This window comes from Miscanthus floridulus, chromosome 14, assembly GCF_019320115.1.
Source record: "Miscanthus floridulus cultivar M001 chromosome 14, ASM1932011v1, whole genome shotgun sequence".
In the NCBI taxonomy this organism is placed as follows: Eukaryota; Viridiplantae; Streptophyta; class Magnoliopsida; order Poales; family Poaceae; genus Miscanthus; species Miscanthus floridulus.
The window spans coordinates 23,479,691-23,496,027 of NC_089593.1; the positions used below are offsets into that span (position 1 = coordinate 23,479,691).

At 42.6% G+C, this 16,337-nt stretch overlaps 2 protein-coding genes and 1 pseudogene across 6 annotated transcripts; 1 reads left to right on the top strand and 2 right to left on the bottom strand.

Moving 5' to 3' along the window:
• Nucleotides 1–1,114: 1,114 nt before the first annotated feature.
• On the bottom strand, nt 1,115–4,203 carry LOC136505220 (alpha-(1,4)-fucosyltransferase-like). Its single transcript, XM_066500370.1, has 4 exons — nt 3,493–4,203; nt 2,463–2,636; nt 1,378–1,951; nt 1,115–1,289 (listed from the first exon to the last, which is right to left on the bottom strand). The coding sequence occupies exons 1-3, from the start codon at nt 4,066–4,068 to the stop codon at nt 1,385–1,387; spliced, it is 1,317 nt and encodes a 438-aa protein (XP_066356467.1). The 5' UTR covers nt 4,069–4,203; the 3' UTR covers nt 1,115–1,289; nt 1,378–1,384.
• Nucleotides 4,204–9,308: 5,105 nt separating this feature from the next.
• Nucleotides 9,309–10,457, top strand: LOC136504591 (glutathione S-transferase T3-like; annotated as a pseudogene).
• LOC136504589 (zinc finger protein STAR3-like) lies at nt 10,124–14,983 on the bottom strand. Of its 5 annotated transcripts, none has more exons than XM_066499539.1 (4): nt 14,829–14,983; nt 12,323–14,240; nt 11,979–12,233; nt 10,124–10,474 (listed from the first exon to the last, which is right to left on the bottom strand). In XM_066499539.1, the coding sequence occupies exon 2, from the start codon at nt 14,185–14,187 to the stop codon at nt 12,754–12,756; it is 1,434 nt and encodes a 477-aa protein (XP_066355636.1). In that variant the 5' UTR covers nt 14,188–14,240; nt 14,829–14,983; the 3' UTR covers nt 10,124–10,474; nt 11,979–12,233; nt 12,323–12,753. The 5 variants fall into 5 exon arrangements, with proteins under 5 accessions (XP_066355636.1, XP_066355637.1, XP_066355640.1 ...); XM_066499540.1 differs by having other exon boundaries at nt 11,979–12,238; XM_066499543.1 differs by lacking the exon at nt 10,124–10,474 and adding an exon at nt 11,626–11,867.
• Between the last annotated feature and the right edge of the window lie 1,354 nt (nt 14,984–16,337).

A 16,337-nucleotide genomic window follows, 5' to 3' on the forward strand; every position in this document is an offset into this window, starting at 1 on the left:
CTATGTTGTTTTCCTTTGCCATAGTGAAACAAAACAATCAACTTTGTCCTAAGTCAAGCTTGTCTAACTTTGACCAAGTTTTTATCAAAGTTAGACAAGTTTGACTTATGACAAAACTAAAACGACTTACAATTTAAAACAGATAGAGTAGTTTTTTTTTTTTGAAAATTGAGAGAGTAGTTATATACACAGATTCTATGGAAGCTAAACAGTCCAGTAAGGTTTAGAGTAGCACATATCATCCTTCATTTTTTTTTAAAGATTGCTCTAGTACCAAACACAATAGCTGACTGAGCTAGACAGGACCCAGACCATATTTTAGTTTCAAGTTTCGGTCATAACATGGGAGATTCTTGTAATGGCCTGTTTGTTTCCATGGAATCAAATTTTATTTTAAGAATCAAGAATCACATTCCATTTCAGATGTTAATTGAAGTGTTGCCGCCTGTGAAAGCTTCATGGTAGCAGTGAGGATCCCCTGTAAGGAGTTTTCTTGTGTCCAGACTCAGAGCGAGAGAGAGTAAAGGCGATAGGGTCACGGAGGTTGATGAATCTCACTTTCTGTTTCTTACCATCTCTCTTTCCATTTTTTACCCTCTATAAATTCAACACAGGTCTGTACTTCAAATTTGGAAAGTGGTGGAATATCAAATTCTAAGCCAAATAGCCTAGTTCATGAAGTAGATTCCAATTCAACCCAAATGGAAGGAACCAAACGGGCCCTAAGTGTTTGACAAGGGGTTCACACTGTTACAATTTGCATGTCCAGAACTCCAGATTCCAGACTTCTTGTTACTTAATTGACTAATAGTTATGGTGCTTATGTAAAATGCAATAAAGCTTACAAAGAACAAATAGACAGCCATGGTATCTACACAAATTTAAGTGCAGAGCTCACACATGCAAAAGGACAGGAAACATCTAGAATTTTGAGATGGCATCATTTCTTTGTACCCATTATTTTCCTCAAAGGGATGTATATTAATGTACGACAGATGGTTATAGGGTTACCAACAACAGGAAAGTCCATTTGTATGCTTTTCTTCTACCTAAAAACATGAACTCTCTAGTCCAAAACTGTACACACCTCTTAATTCAAAAGATAAAAGAGAGATGGTGTCAAAAAATAATAAAGAAATAACTGCGCTATTTCTTTCGACAATGTGAGTGTTTGATCTCCACATGAATAGCAGTAGGCACTATTTTCTGAACTGAATAGCATGAGCTCTTCGACATACCATTTACATCTATTATGTCCGGATCAAGGTATATAAGCCATACAAAATCACCTAGAATCAAGAAAAGAAAAGGTTATATCAGACAGTGTTAGCAGTAAAGTACAAGTCGAGGGTCTAAGTCAGGAGTCAGGACACTGACCGATCAATCACAATGCATCTGCGCTCTTACCACCTCTCTTGCTAACTACTTCACAGAGTCGGCAAGGCAGTGTGTCGAGGCTCATCTCACGTGCCCTACCAAAGTTACCCAATACACCACAACGCCTCCATGCATGGTATTCAGCATAGGCTACAGGGTCATTTGCCAGCATTTTCACATATGATGCCAGTTCTTTGAGTGAGCTGAATTTTGAGGCATCTATGATAGAATTAGGAGGAACAAAATCCCAAACATTGGGTGCCCCAAAGTATATTGGCACTGACCCAGCCTCCAAAGCATAGAACAACTTCTCAGTCACATAACTTTCAGTCTTGGTGTTCTCAATTGCAAGAACAAACTTGTAATGTGACATTGCACAATGGAGGTGATCCCACCAGTGTGGTGTGCCATTATCATTGGAGCAAACTGGATACATGGATAAGGCCATGTCAGGACCACCAACATTGTTCAAACATCTTCCAAAGGAATGGTGAGGCACCAATGAGAGGAAGTCTTTCGCGAGCTTATCTCTATGAGGAAGACATCTTGAAGATGACCAGTAAATAAGTGCATCCTGGTACCAGACAGGAAATCAGCAGTTAAGAAGGTTAAACCGGCACAAGGGAGTATTACTACAGCAGAACTTACTATAGCTGAAACTGTACGACATTGATATGACAGAAGATATGCACAATTTCATCTCTGACAGCAAAAACATAAATTACACACAAATGAAAAGGTTTGATGTTGTGAACTGTTAATCATGGCATGTGACCACTCTTCTTTGCATGCAGAATTCAAAGCATTTCCCTATCTTGTGATCACTCTGGTAAGAATAAATTAAAACAATGTATACCATGTAAGAATATCCTGCCATACTTTTACATTTTGTATCAAACTATCAATTCTGTTCCAAATAATGATGGAAAGCAACCATAGAATGATAGAATCATGTGCCATACTCATGTTAAGAGAAACATAGTTGGAGCTAGGTAGCGCACAGAGCATCTAATTGATCAGGCATGCAAAATGTTGCCTTGTTATTATAATGCTATGGAATTTATAATTTGAGATTTTACACTTACATTTCTCTTCTCAGTTGATATATGGTAGCTACGGCTGGTGTGAAATGATTTTCCAGCATATGTTACTTGCAAGTCATCATTGGCATGGTAACCGATAAAAATGTCCTCAAAACCAGTTGGCTTCCTACTAGCCTCCAGATCCAGATAAACACGAAGAGGCAGACCTTTCATTCTCTGCAAAACATATTACAAAACACTTGAAAGTGAGAATGGAGATAGAGAATACAATGAAGTAAAAAACATTATTATTGAAAAGAAGGATAGTATTTGATTCGTAGGCAAGTCCAATGAAAGCTGGCAAAGTTTGCAAAGCCGTAGCTATGCCACTAACCTAATGCTTAGCTACCAAAATCAAATGTCCAATCAGAACAGCCAAATGAACTGACAGAACATTCAGCACTAGTAGTCTAAGTAAGGTGCAATTGGAAAAGGAGGCAAGCAATCTACAATACAGTAACCCCCCAATGGCCGAATTTTTATACAGACAGGTTAGAGGACCCAACTAACAATCAGACTTCTGGATTTTTCATTAATGAATTGAGGCAATGGGAAGCAACTTCTTCAGTGTTGTTTAGGAGAACTTGGATAACGAATGCATCCCTCATTTCAACAAGAAACCTAATATCCGATCCAAAAAAAAATTGCTGAACAGTATTATCAAGCATACACATGACATTTCAAAAACATTTTGTAACCTAACCAACATTTTGAAAAAGGTGAAAGAAGGTACCATCGACATTCGGTAGATACTCCTACCTCGTTCACCAAACAGAAATGCTCCCCCAACCAACCCACCTTTTTCATCATTTTTTTGGGTATACCAATTCTCTGGTTCCACCACACAAGCATTACTGCGCAAGGATCTGAATTCATGGCCAATTCGATCTCTCTGAGTGTTGAGGTACCCCAAATCTACCAGCTATCAGTTCATCACAAACAGCCACCTCGCAGCTATCGCCTCATTTCAACAACAGAAAAGATGATATTCTCATACTGCCAGGACCATAAAACAGGGAAAGAAGTCCGGTACCTGCGGCGGCGGCGTGGCGCCCTCAAAGAGCAGCGCATCGGGGCGGTCGACGGCGGCGGCAGATTTGCTCCAGACGCAGCTGACCCCGCACCGGCAGGTGTAGACGCCGTCGAGCGCGTCGGGGACCCACGTCCACCCCTTGACGAGCACGCCGACGTGGCGCGCCGCCAGGTCCTCGCACCTCGCGGTCGCGGCGCCCCGCCACGCGGCGCCGCCGGTGACGGACGCCGCCGCCGCCGCAGGGTCCTCCGCCGCGGTGTCGTTAGCGCCGGCGCTCGGCGGCGGCGGCCCCAGCCCCGCGGCGGCGGCCGCGGCGAGCTTGGCGCGGATGCGGGGGCAGCCGACGGCGGCGTCCCAGGAGGCGAAGGCCTCGAGGAGGGAGGTGAAGGGGTCGCGGTCGCGGGAGCCGACGGAGTCGAGCGCGGTGGGGAAGCGCGCGGCGAGGAGGGGTACTGGCGTGGAGAGCGAGGTGGAGGAGATGGAAGGGAGCTCGAAGTAGCCCGAGAGGAGGAGCAGCAGGATGGCGGCGGAGGCGAGCATCGGGGCCACGTAGTTGATGCGCTTCCGGAAGAGCATCGGGGTCGGGGGTGGGCACTTCGCGACCCTTGGAGCGAGGTGCCTACCTCCACCGGAGCGCGAGATCTCGGAGAGGTGGGGACGAGGCTGGTCGGAACTCGGTGGAGGGGAGTCGGAAAAAGGGGGCTTGTCTGCAAAACTGCCAGGGGCTTCTTCCGTTTCATCTTCGGGGGTGCGCCGTTGTTACCATTTTTCTCGTGACTTCCGTTTCGTCTCGTGTCGTATCCAACTGACCATTCTTCTTCTTTTTCTTTTTTTAATTTCATTTCAGGAACTGACTGGACTTTGACTTTCCGATATAAAAATGACCATGGAGATTAATTAAAGTTGTATAACAGGTTTTCGCGTCCATTTGTCATTTCTTCTGGACAGAGTTTGCAAACAGCCAAAGTGTCAAACAAACATGTTCACACAAGTTACAAATGTCACTCTCTCCGTGGCTTACATGGTGTCTGACAAAAGCTAATTAACATAGAACTACCAAATCGATTCTAAATAAAATACTCCCACCGATAAATTGTATGTCGTTGTAAATTTTTTTTTTTTAGTAAAGTGCACCGACGCTCCCTAAACTTACCGCTGTGTCATCTCGGTCCCTAAACTCATAAATCGACTGTTTAGGTCCTCATCTTTGTCATCTTGGTCCCTAAACTTGTTCGGCTGTGTTATCCTGGGCTCTAAACTTGCAAATCACCCGTTTAGGTCATCGAACTTGTTCAGTTGTGTAATCTCAGTCCCTAAACTTGGTTTTGAGTCAAATCTGGATCAAAACAGAGTGATCTAAAAACTTTATATCAAAAAATAATTCATAACTTTTTCATATGAATCCGAACGAAGACAAACTTTATATCAAAATTGTAGCCCTCGATGCGATCTACGACTTTGTAGTTGAAAAGTTTTTGAATTAAAATTGTTTAGGGTCCCAAAATATTATTGTATGTTTATAGATTTTGAAATTTAAAATTTAAAATTACCAAACAATCTTAGATATTGATATGGTCTATATGAAAGTTATAGTTCTCAATACTATCTACAACTTTATAGTTGAAATGTTTTTTGTTTGAAGTCATTTAGTGTCCTAAAATATAATTTTAAATTTCAAAATCTATAAACATATAATAATATTTTAGGACCATAAACAGTTTTAATTTAAAAACTTTTCAACTACAAAGTCGTAGATCACGTCGAGGGTTACAATTTTAATATAAAGTTTATCTTCATTCGAGTTCATATGAAAAAGTTATGAATTATTTTTTAATATAAAGTTTTTAGATCATCTTGTTTTGACCCAGATGAGACTCAAAACCAAGTTTAGGGACTGAGATTAAACAACTGAAAAAGTTTGAGGACCTAAACGAGCGATTTGCAAGTTTAGGGACCGGGATGACACAGTCGAACAAGTTTAGGGAACGAGATGACACAGATGAACAAGTTTGAGGACCTAAACGGTTGATTTGCGAGTTTAGGAGCCGGAAAACGATGTATCTTCAAAAGTGAACGTCTTATAATTTGAAATGTCTGAAATAGAAGTATTTTTTCTTGTTATAAATATTTATTATACAACTAAGGCTATGTTTGGCTTACCCCATATTTGACTTGTTCAGCTTCTTTTTTCAGCCGGAATAATATTTTTCTCTAACAGTAATTCAGCTGGAACAGTATTTTTCAGCCAGTTTCAGAGTTTCAGACCAGCGAACGGGACCTAAAAGAGATGGAGAAAAATCTGGTTATTGCTTATCAAAGATAGAACGAACTCAAATGCACCCTGCCATCATCTTTTTTGTCCTCTAGTAGTTAATGTCTTGGTATTGTAAGCTTTTTAGAGGGGCATAATGTTAATAGTTTTAAAGTTTGTAATGTAAATTTTACCGTAACGGAGGGGTAGGATTTAGCATTGATTTGTGAAATGGGAATTCTAGGTTTGCTCGTGTTTTGTGCACATGCAGGGCATGCCCCTCGCCTTTTCAACTTGAATGAAAAGCCTTTTGTTTATTTTATATTCGGGGTCAGTTTGGACGTTTGCCATATACTTAGGGTCTGTCACATCGAATGTTTGGCACATGTATGGAGTATTTAATATAGACTAATTACGAAACTAATTGCACAACTTGTGACTAATTTGCAAGACGAATCTTTTAAGCCTAATTAGTCCATAATTTGACAACATGGTGCTACAGTAAACATATACTAATGATAGATTAATTAGGTTTAAAAAATCGTCTCGCAAATTAGCCTCTATCTATGTAATTGTTTTATAATTAATCTATATTTAATGTTCCTTATTAACATCTAAATATTTAATATGATATGAATTTTAGAAGCGACTAAACAACCAAACACGCTCCGCCCAAGCACGTGGACTCGTGGAGCAGCTGCCCCGCCGCAGCCCGCAGCCGCAGGTGAGGACGACGAGTCATCCGCCTGCCAACTACACTCTTCGCGTGCTGTACTGAGAAAAATGAACTGCGGCGGGCGGCGCCTCTGGCAAGTTCTGGCGGCGCCGTATCTCCAAGACTCCAACAGCCAGCCATTAGTCTGTCTAAACTAGGGCGTCCAAATCGTCCCACAGTTTAGCAATGAACCAAATAGAAGAGAGCATGTTTGGTTGATGTCGTGGCTTGATAGTTGTTTAGTCTAACCTTAGCCAAACCGTGGTTGTCACAGTAAAACGTAAAAGACACACTTATGGTAAGTTTGTACAAAAATGAGTATACAACGCGAACATGGTGCTAAAAAAGTGTGGCGTATCGGATTTTTGGCAATGAACCAAGCGGCTACCGAAAAAACAGTAACGTGACTAACTTTTGGCGTAACAAGTTTTGGTCGAGAACCAAATAGGCCCAATTAATCGTGCTTGTTTAAGATTTTCAATGATATGACTATATGCCATCACGTTAGCTTTAAAGATACCAATTTTTAAAGATGCTCTTACAGAAATTCTAGCAATTACCTTGGATGGAATACAAACACTAAGATCTTATTTTGATACCTCAATACATGTGTATTGAAGTGGCAATACATGTGTGATGAAGTGGGTTAAGTTGTCTAACAATTAGCCATACGCATTTAAACAAACCGGCTATTTCATTTCCTAGTAAGCATAATAAGTCATAATTAGCCTTGGGCAAGTGTGTCAAACCATAAAATGTGTGGCTAGAAAATCTAGATCCACACTTTACCATGTCTAAGCATATTTTGTCACACTTTTTTATTCTATATGGCATGTGGAGTTTAAAAAATCTTGTTTAAAATTACTTGCCAACCAAACACTTAGGGGCTGTTTGGATCTCTTCATTTTGGAGGAATTGAAATCTACATAATGGATTAGCCTATTTGACTTGAAATTTGAAATTCCATGACTTTTCCAAACTCACAGATAAGCCTATCTCAAATTCATATGGTGGAGATGGAAATGGATTCTAGAGATTACCATGCTATAATTCTATTCTCCAACTTATAGCATACTCTTCAATTCACTTCCCTATAATAGAAATACAACATATAAGTATGTCTCTTGTATGCCTAATATATAAATATATTCCATATACAACTATATTAGCTTAACTGATCTATGCCTAAATTGTAATTATTAGAATGAATTCAATTCTAAGGATCAAACGGGCCCTTTACTAACTTTGGTCAAACTAGTATAGTTGAGCGAGCAGAGAGCTTTTCAGCCATGCATGATCAGCAATCCTAATAGCTACATACATTTGTCATCCGCTTTGTGCATCTTATTACTCATACTATGATTATGCTCGTATGTTGCAACGGGAATGAAGTAATGCCACGATTATTTTGAGAGTTGCTCTTGTACCAATAAAGTTTTTTTTAACCTTTGCGCCCAACGTTATTTATTCTAGGGTCGGGCCTGATCACCTATTTTTGGGCTAAAAACAAGATGGACTTTTTTTCGGCCTGCTTAGCCCATGCTTCAGATCAAGCAATCTCCTCATGGGCACAGGCGCACAGCAGACCCTATCTCCCAGTAGGAAACATCAACGGCCCACCCCGCCCCGCCGGCTCGACGCAACCCCCGTTCGCTTCGGGGGAGGCCCCTAGCTCCGGGGCCTGCCATCGCGGCGGCTCACCGGCTGCGGCGGTTCCAGGCCGGTGTTGCCCAACCCGGAGTCGCGCAACCAGCAGTTGGCGGTGCGGTGCCTTGTTCTTCCGTCTCTGGTCGCGGCCTGCGCGAACCCCTCGCTGCGGGAGGTTGAAACCGTTCCCCTCCCGCGCGCTAACCGTGGTACAGCTATTACTGCGTTTCCTTATAATGTAACTTCTCACGTTAGTTTGTACAACTTATTTACTATCTCCTGTTACTAGTCCTTTTTTTGTTACAGCAACTGCATCTTTGTTTGACAATTCACTTGTTCTCCAGGGGTGTGAAATCTGCATATACAGAATTACTAGCAATATTACTGCTAGCATTGATATACTGTGGTCTAGGAGAACATCAAGTGTGAAACTTTTTACTGTCCAAGATAGGGTCCAACGGCAGTGAAAACTAAAGAGGTGAAAGACAGCCTTGGCAAATTTGCCATTGGATACAAAAATGTCTTGATGGAAGTATCTGCAGAATATAAGTTGTGACAGTTGCTCCCTTCGTTCACCTTGGATTCCTCAATCTTTTGATCACATCAAATTCACACAACTCGTAGCATTTTTCTTTAATTTGGAATGTATCCTTGCCCTCCTAGCGGTCTCAAATCGTAAGGGTTATCCAAGTGAACCATAGGGAACTCCTGCTCCTATGAACTTCCACCACCCATAGTTTTCACACCATCTGTCATTTTCGCAACCATCGTATACCATGACTTTCCCCCAGCAACAACTTCCGCAGAAACACCTATACCCACAGCATGTCCAATATCTTGTTGTTCAACCACAATATGCTACTTCTACCACGTTCACCAACTCCAGCTTCTAAGGTTGTGTCAACACGACCACCAGCTGGAGCTCCGCCGTTACCAGGACCGCATATCCCACCTCCACCTGCTAGAGTGGTACCATTTATGCCAGTGTCAGAGTCGGTCAGCCCACATTCAGTAACTGGTCTGGATGAACAAGACATTATTAGTGTAGACAATGATGGGAATGCTGAATTTGATAGGACTGCTAGGTGATTGAATTGGACAAAAGTGGAGGACTTAAGATTGGTATGAGATTTTTTATGCGTAATTTCATCTAATGTTGCTCAGACCTTATATTTTCGACCTTAATATATTTTTTTCCGGAATATGCAGATTAGTGCTTGGTTGAACAGTTCCAGGTTGAGTAGTTCCAAGAAGAATGAGGTGTACTGGGCGAATGTTACGGGTGTGTACAACAGAGGCACCCCAAAAGATCGGAAAAGGGCACGGGTGCAATTGGAGTACCACTGGCAGAAGATTAATAAGAAGGTTGCCCACTTCTATGATTGCTGGTGCTGAGTCCTGGCAAAACATTCCAGTGCTCAGTCTGAGAAAGTGCAAATGATGGACAAAACATGGGCGATGTACAATGAGGAAGCACGAGAGATGTGCCTTGAGGAGACGAAATCACGAAACATCATTTCACCTTCGGAAAGCTGGAAAAGATACATCTGCTCCAACCAAACCAAGTTGTTTGAGTCTGGGGATTGCACGTCATCCTCTGAAGATGCGCCTGAAATAGAAACAGGTGAACAAGAGCATGTCTGCTAAGAAGAAACAGGAAGGTAAAGGTCCTTCATCACCTTGTTCAGAGTTGGAAGAAGACATTCAGTGCCCAGGGGATCCTCAAAACATGGTTGAGAAGAATCATGAGGAGACAACAGATGTAGTGTTTCAGTGCTCAGACCAAAAGCTTCAGCTGACCAGATTGAATCAGCTGGAAACAGTAACATCAGGAAAGCAAACAGATACGTTGATGGCTGACACGTCCAGGTTCCAGGAATTTCAGCATGGGCAAGCAGCAGTGAGGGAAGATGGACCCAGCAAGGCACTAGAGAACGCAAGGAGAGTGAGAAGTGGTCTTCCTGAAAAAGAAACAAACCCACAAGGTTCCAAGACGTCGAAGTCCAAGCACAAATGTTAAGGGAACACATCAACCTCTTCCTCAGAGGTGCAGGAAGATATTACGTGCAGTGATTCTGCAGACCATGGTCCAGAAGGACTGTGAGAAGATGTCGGAGATACAGCTTCGCCTCTCGAAAGTTGAAAGAGAAGCTCAAGCTAGCCAGGCTGAAGCAACAGGAGGCTAAGGACCAGAAGGAAACAACGCTCTATGAGAAGTACACGGAGCTGTTGACGGCCGACACCCAGAGGTTTGATGAGTTTCAGAAGGAAGAGTATCGGAATGCAGTGAAGCGCATAGGGGAGATGTTTGGTAAAGATGGCACGCCACTTTCTTCTAATAGTCCACCTTAAGCGCATGTAGTGAATGCCTGAAATTGGTAGTATAGGAAATGTTAGTACTGCTATATCTCAAGCACTTACACTTGACTCAAAACAATATTCAATTATTATTATTATTATTATTCATACATGATGCCACATTTCCAAGCTCTTAGACCAGTCTCAGCGGGGGATTCATGTCACTATTTTCAAGACTCCTATGTGTTTGTAGAAGTTTCATCCCTATGAATCCCATTTCATTTTATAAAGCTTTAATACTATGTCACATCTGATTATTCAATGCTCATGAAACTGCATTGAGATTGGCCTTAAGATAACATTTCGCTACAGATGCTTAATGGCCCCGTTCGCGTGCCCTTAAATCCGGCTTGATCCGCTTCTTCTCCGGAACAGTGTTTTCCTCTCACAAATTCCTTCAGATTCCTTCAAAATTCTTCCAAGCGAACGGGGTGACACCTATCCGTAACCCTGTTTCTTCTGGCACACTGAAAAATGTGCACGCATCAACAGATCACAGGCTGGAGGAGCAGACCAAAACCAAGTGCTTGTGCTTCCGTAGTGCTTAGTGCTTGCTGCTTATCATCATGGATGACAGCAGGCAGACGCCACATGTTCTATTTGTCTGTTTCTCAGAAGAACATGCAAACACCTTGTTCATTTCTATTAACGAAAAAGAAGACTGTTCATATCATTTTTCGTCCGTTTTTTCAGCTCGCAGAACGCTATGGCAGCTCACAGCCACACCAGACAAGCGTTTGCGACTCACACGGCTCAAAAACAATTAGGATTAATCTTGTCATATATGCATATATTAGTGCTAAACATGCGTGTATAGGTCCAGAACTCCAGATGACTCCTGAATGGGAGCTACATGAAGACAACTTTTGAAGTCTCTAGTACTAGCTAGTTTTTTTTTTTTTTTTTTGAAAGCCTCTTATCTGGGTATAGTTATACTATCTGTTCATTAGTACTAGCTAGTTGTTAGTTCAGCTAATCAACTTAAAGTTTACCATTGCAAGAAGCAAGTAGCTAGGTTGAAAATGGAGCATAACTGCATATTGGTTTTTACTTCTAAAAACGTGCCACGGCACGGTCGCGAAAAGATTGGTTTTTACTTCTAGCTGTACCTTCAAAATCCGAGAAAGTTTTGTAATAACTTTTTTGGTGCAATGAAAATTGATACCTAGAACAAAGCCATGCTCTATTATGATATGATATTAACTTGGATCTGATTATACAATGATCCTGCAGGTCATAGGTATGCAAAGCTCCTCCAGCTTAGAGGTCAGAGCTACGCGTGGAGTAGACGATCATGCTCCTGCAGGTAGGAGTACATTTACTCTGGTCTCTTAGCAAATACTACGGAGCTGCTTGTTGCCCGTGGGCTCCGCAAAGGCCCAGAACCAGAGTGTGAATCACAGCCTGACTGACACAAGATCATGTGTCATTGATCGACCCATAAACCCCGATAATTTGCACGCAGATCGACAGATGGCATGTGATTCCGTGGTTACTTAACATGATAGTACTTACTTGTGTGGTCCCTTCTCTCACTAGCATGGTGATCCCTGAGTCCTTGATCTTGTCTGTCAGTCAGTGACTAGCAGAATCCCAGACGGAGGTCAACAAATTGCAGTGATCAGATCATACCGAAGGAAACTGCAGACTAGCTGCATAGTGCCTATCATGCTTTCCAACTCCAGCATCAGCATGTGCTTCCCAGCCAGTTTCTCAGCAAAGAGATGCTTCATGTGACCATGTCCCCCCGTAATGGTTCGCATGAAGGTACTGTCCTTCCAGCCATGAAAGTACAACGTAGTAAGTGCTTATACCTGTTGAAATAAAGAAAATTACTTATCACCTTTCTGCACACATACCTTTGAAGATATCAGCAGTTATTTCATGGACTGATACTATTTTAGTTTGTGCAAACTGATGACATGGGGATGCCATCACCAATCACCATCACTGTAGCTGCTACCTTAAACACAATATAGCCACACTGTTGTATCTAGCACCAGAATACAGGTAGCAATCCATTGATCACTCACTCACAATGAGGTTGAGGCAACACAGGAGAAGCTCAATAGTAGGCTTCCAACAATAAAGGTGTACGTAGGATGCAACAATCTCAAGCTGGGACAACTCAAGCAGAACTTCCCAGCAAAGTACAATGCAATGGAAACAAAGGCGATGGGTGCTATACTACAGAGAGAGGAATTGAACAAAGAACAGAGATGATGGTGCATCTGAAGCTGCCCAAGATCGACCCAGCGATACATCTAAAGCTGACTGAGATTATCTATATTCAGTTCTGCCCCTTCTTTTGAGCACTCTGAAAGTGCTCAGAAGGTAACATCGAGAACGAACCACCAGAAGGCTCTCCTGTAAATCCATCAGCTGGCCCAAAACTGAGATTGAAGGAACCAAAGTTCGCTGTCGACAGGAAGTCATCATTACAGCCATCAAACCCTTTGATATCCAGCGCATTGTTATCCCCTGAGGAGGCACCCCACATGAAGCTGCTTCCCATGGAGTTTGGGACTTTTGTTGATTCCTGATGGCTCCCTGCATGACTGCTCTGGTCTGAGCAAGTCTTTGGCTCTTCTGGTGGCAATGCCGGCGTATGGCCTTGGAACAGAGCTACATGTGCGAAAAGCTTGTCCTTCCTTGAAAAACTTGTTCCACACGAGCACAGCCACTTGTCCCGGCCACAGTGCTTCTCATGCGTCTTGAGGTCAGCCATGATGGAGAACTTCTTGGTGTGGCACCGGCTGCAGGTGTAGCTCTTCTCGCAGTGGCTCCGCTTGTAGTGGTTCTTCACGCACAGGATGGTCTTGAGGGGCTGGAAGTTCTTGTGCAGCTTGTTCCGCTTGCAGCCGACAGACGGGCACGAGTACCTCTTCACCAGTTCATGCTCCGCGCTTGCGTCTCTTGGTGGCTTGGCTAGTGCAGCTGGGCTCTTGTACTCATCGCCATGCCCTCTCATGTGCATCCGCAGATTCGCATCCCTCTTGAAACCCTTTCCACAGATGGAGCAGAAGTGTGTGTGCGGAGCCAATATCTCATCCTTCTCCAGCTGCAGTAACTCGTACGAACCTGGCGGTAGGTTCTCTCCATCTATGCCTTCATCGCCATCCTTCATATCCTGCTCCTCGACAAGAACATTGTCGATTTCAATGCCTTCTTCGATAGCACCATCAGTCCATCCCTTGAAAAGTTCCTCATAGTCTTCAGGGCTACACATGTCCTCCTTGTTCTCTTCAGAAACGGTCATCGCATTAGGAACTAAGCCTGAGCTTGGGCCAACATGGTTAGCCATGTCCATGTGCCCAGCAGCAGGATGGCTCAGAAAGGACGAGTTCTTCAGTGACGGGAGAAGGCTCCCGGCGGTAGAGATGAGCTGAACTATAAGGCATGTCAGGTCTGCATTAACCACCGGCTGCTTCTGAGCGAGCTCGCCTTGGTGGCACGAAAGCTGCCCCCCACTGTCCACCATTGTACGGATGACATCCTTCACTTGCCGTATCTTCTCCTCGATGAAGGTGAGGTTGTCTAGCATCGTAGCAGGGTTCCAATCCATGTGTGGGATATTGGTGGATGGAGAAGCATCGAACGGCGGCGAGGTGAATGGTGGAAACTGCTGCTGTGTCCCCATGCTGGGGAAAGGATTGTCTGAACCGAACTGGTAGTAGAGGTTGGCCGCAAATTGATTGTGGATGTGGTTCTGACTGAGATCCATTGTTGATGAACTTCCAAAAATCCACGTGTTTGAATTCAGACGAAGACTCTAGTCTGCAAAAGAAGAGTTGAAACCCAACGGTTCATCAGAACCTGCAGATCTGAATATTCATCGTTTGCAGATATTTGGGTGCATATAAAAGCACGAGTCATTAGTTGATTAATAATGGATGTAAAATAGCACCGCAGAGAAAATTTCAACATATTCCAGCCTTCCAGGAGGTTTTTTCAAGCATGACACTAGGATTTGGGCACTGCTGTCACGAAGCAGATCAACCTTTTGCCCTATAGTGTAAAACAAGCATGACCTTATATTATGATAAAAAAAAGTAGTGTAATCTTTAGGTAAAGGGACTATGTTTGGTGTTGAGAGAACAGAGCAGCCACAAATTTGACAGGATTTGACGCAAATACAAATAACCATGGATGATAAAATAGGGGGAGAAAAAGGCCATTATCGCTCACGTTTGGATGAGTCTCTCACGTTTGTTTGACCCAAGAACGCCCGTCCCCTTTCCCTTCTCGAGAGATCTCAAAGAAGAACGCCCTCGATCCCCGTCAACAGTACGATGATGCGATATCCAGACAGAAACTAAATTCTTAACGGCTTTATTCAAGAAAATCTAGCAAGAGGGCACATACCAGAGAGGAGGAGGAGGAACCGGCGGCGGCGGAGGTCGCCACCATGCGGCGGGCAGGAGGAGGACGGCGGAGGAAGGAGCGGGGAAGCAGGCAGGAACCAAGAAGCATACTAGACCATGGAAGGAGGGGGTGGGTGGGTGAGGGTCAAACTTATGGGAGGGAGGAGACGGAGCTCCCCAATCCAAGAACCAATCAGTCGCGAGTATACCACTAGTTTACTCGGTGGCCTGTGAATAATAGCGTAAACTATTGGTTCCTGCGTGCGCCCCCTGCCTCGAGTTCCGATCCATCCTCGGAGCCTGCTGCCTGCCCCGCTGAACGCTGATGCTCATCGCCCGCGTGTCATGGACTCGTGCGCTCTGTTCTCTTGGCTTAGTATTTTTTTCAGTCAATGACCCTCCGCTTTGTTCGGTTTATTCTATATTTGATTTATTTAGTTTTTTTTAAGTTAAAATAATATTTTTTTTTCTTACAATAATTTAGTCAAAATAATATTTTTCAATCAAATTCAATTAAAATTCTATTAACCGAACGGAGCCAATAAATCAGTCGATAGAACCAGACGGGGAGAGACTAGACCATGCCCATGACCATTGGCATTGGCGGCAGCATAACAGGCATCACATCACATGATTGATTATACTTTTTTTATCATACATGATCGGTTATACTACTAGTGCTAATCCAGCAGTACAGTATTAGTGATACGGTTTATCAAGCCCCACTCTGCTTTTTATATAATAATATAAAGAAGTATTGCTACGTACGTACAACTCTTTTGATAAGAAAATTTTAACATCTCAACCAATGGAGAAGGCAAGGTAACTGCCTGATTGGTTGATAGCCAAATTTTGATTACCAAAACTCAAGCCAAAATTTTGGCAGCCATTTGATTTGCTACTAAAGTTTGCCAATATTTTAGGATTAACATACTAAATCTATGGCAAAAAGAATTTGCCTAGTCTTGGCAACTTTTTTTTTGCCAAATCTTTAGCATGACAATTTTTTGTAGTCAACCAAGTAGGCCCTATAGACCAAAGGTGACTATGACCTCCCTAGTATTTGAGATTACTTTTGGAGTAAACAGTGTCTATTAATGTCAAATATTAATACCCTTTTTGCATGGTTAGCGCTATTGACCCCTCCTAGATCTCACATCAAGCTCTATTTGTGGACTTGAGAATCACGTACGTTAACAACAGTTTATGTCGTTGTAGTAATTAAAATGCACTATTATCCGTATTTTCAATAAATACAAAAGGAGAGTTTTGAGTAAAGTGCAATATAATAAGCATAGAGTTCCAACTTAATTTGAGAAAAATAGCTGAAAAAATTAATAAGATTTGAAAGTTAGAATCTAGATTCATGACGTAATGAAACATGGGCTACCACAAAGAGCCGCCATAATAATTTAACTAAATTGGATTTAGTTAAATTATTCTATGATTTACTCATATGGAGTTCAACAAAATTAGATTTTTTATTTTATAAATTTTCTATGATTTTTCA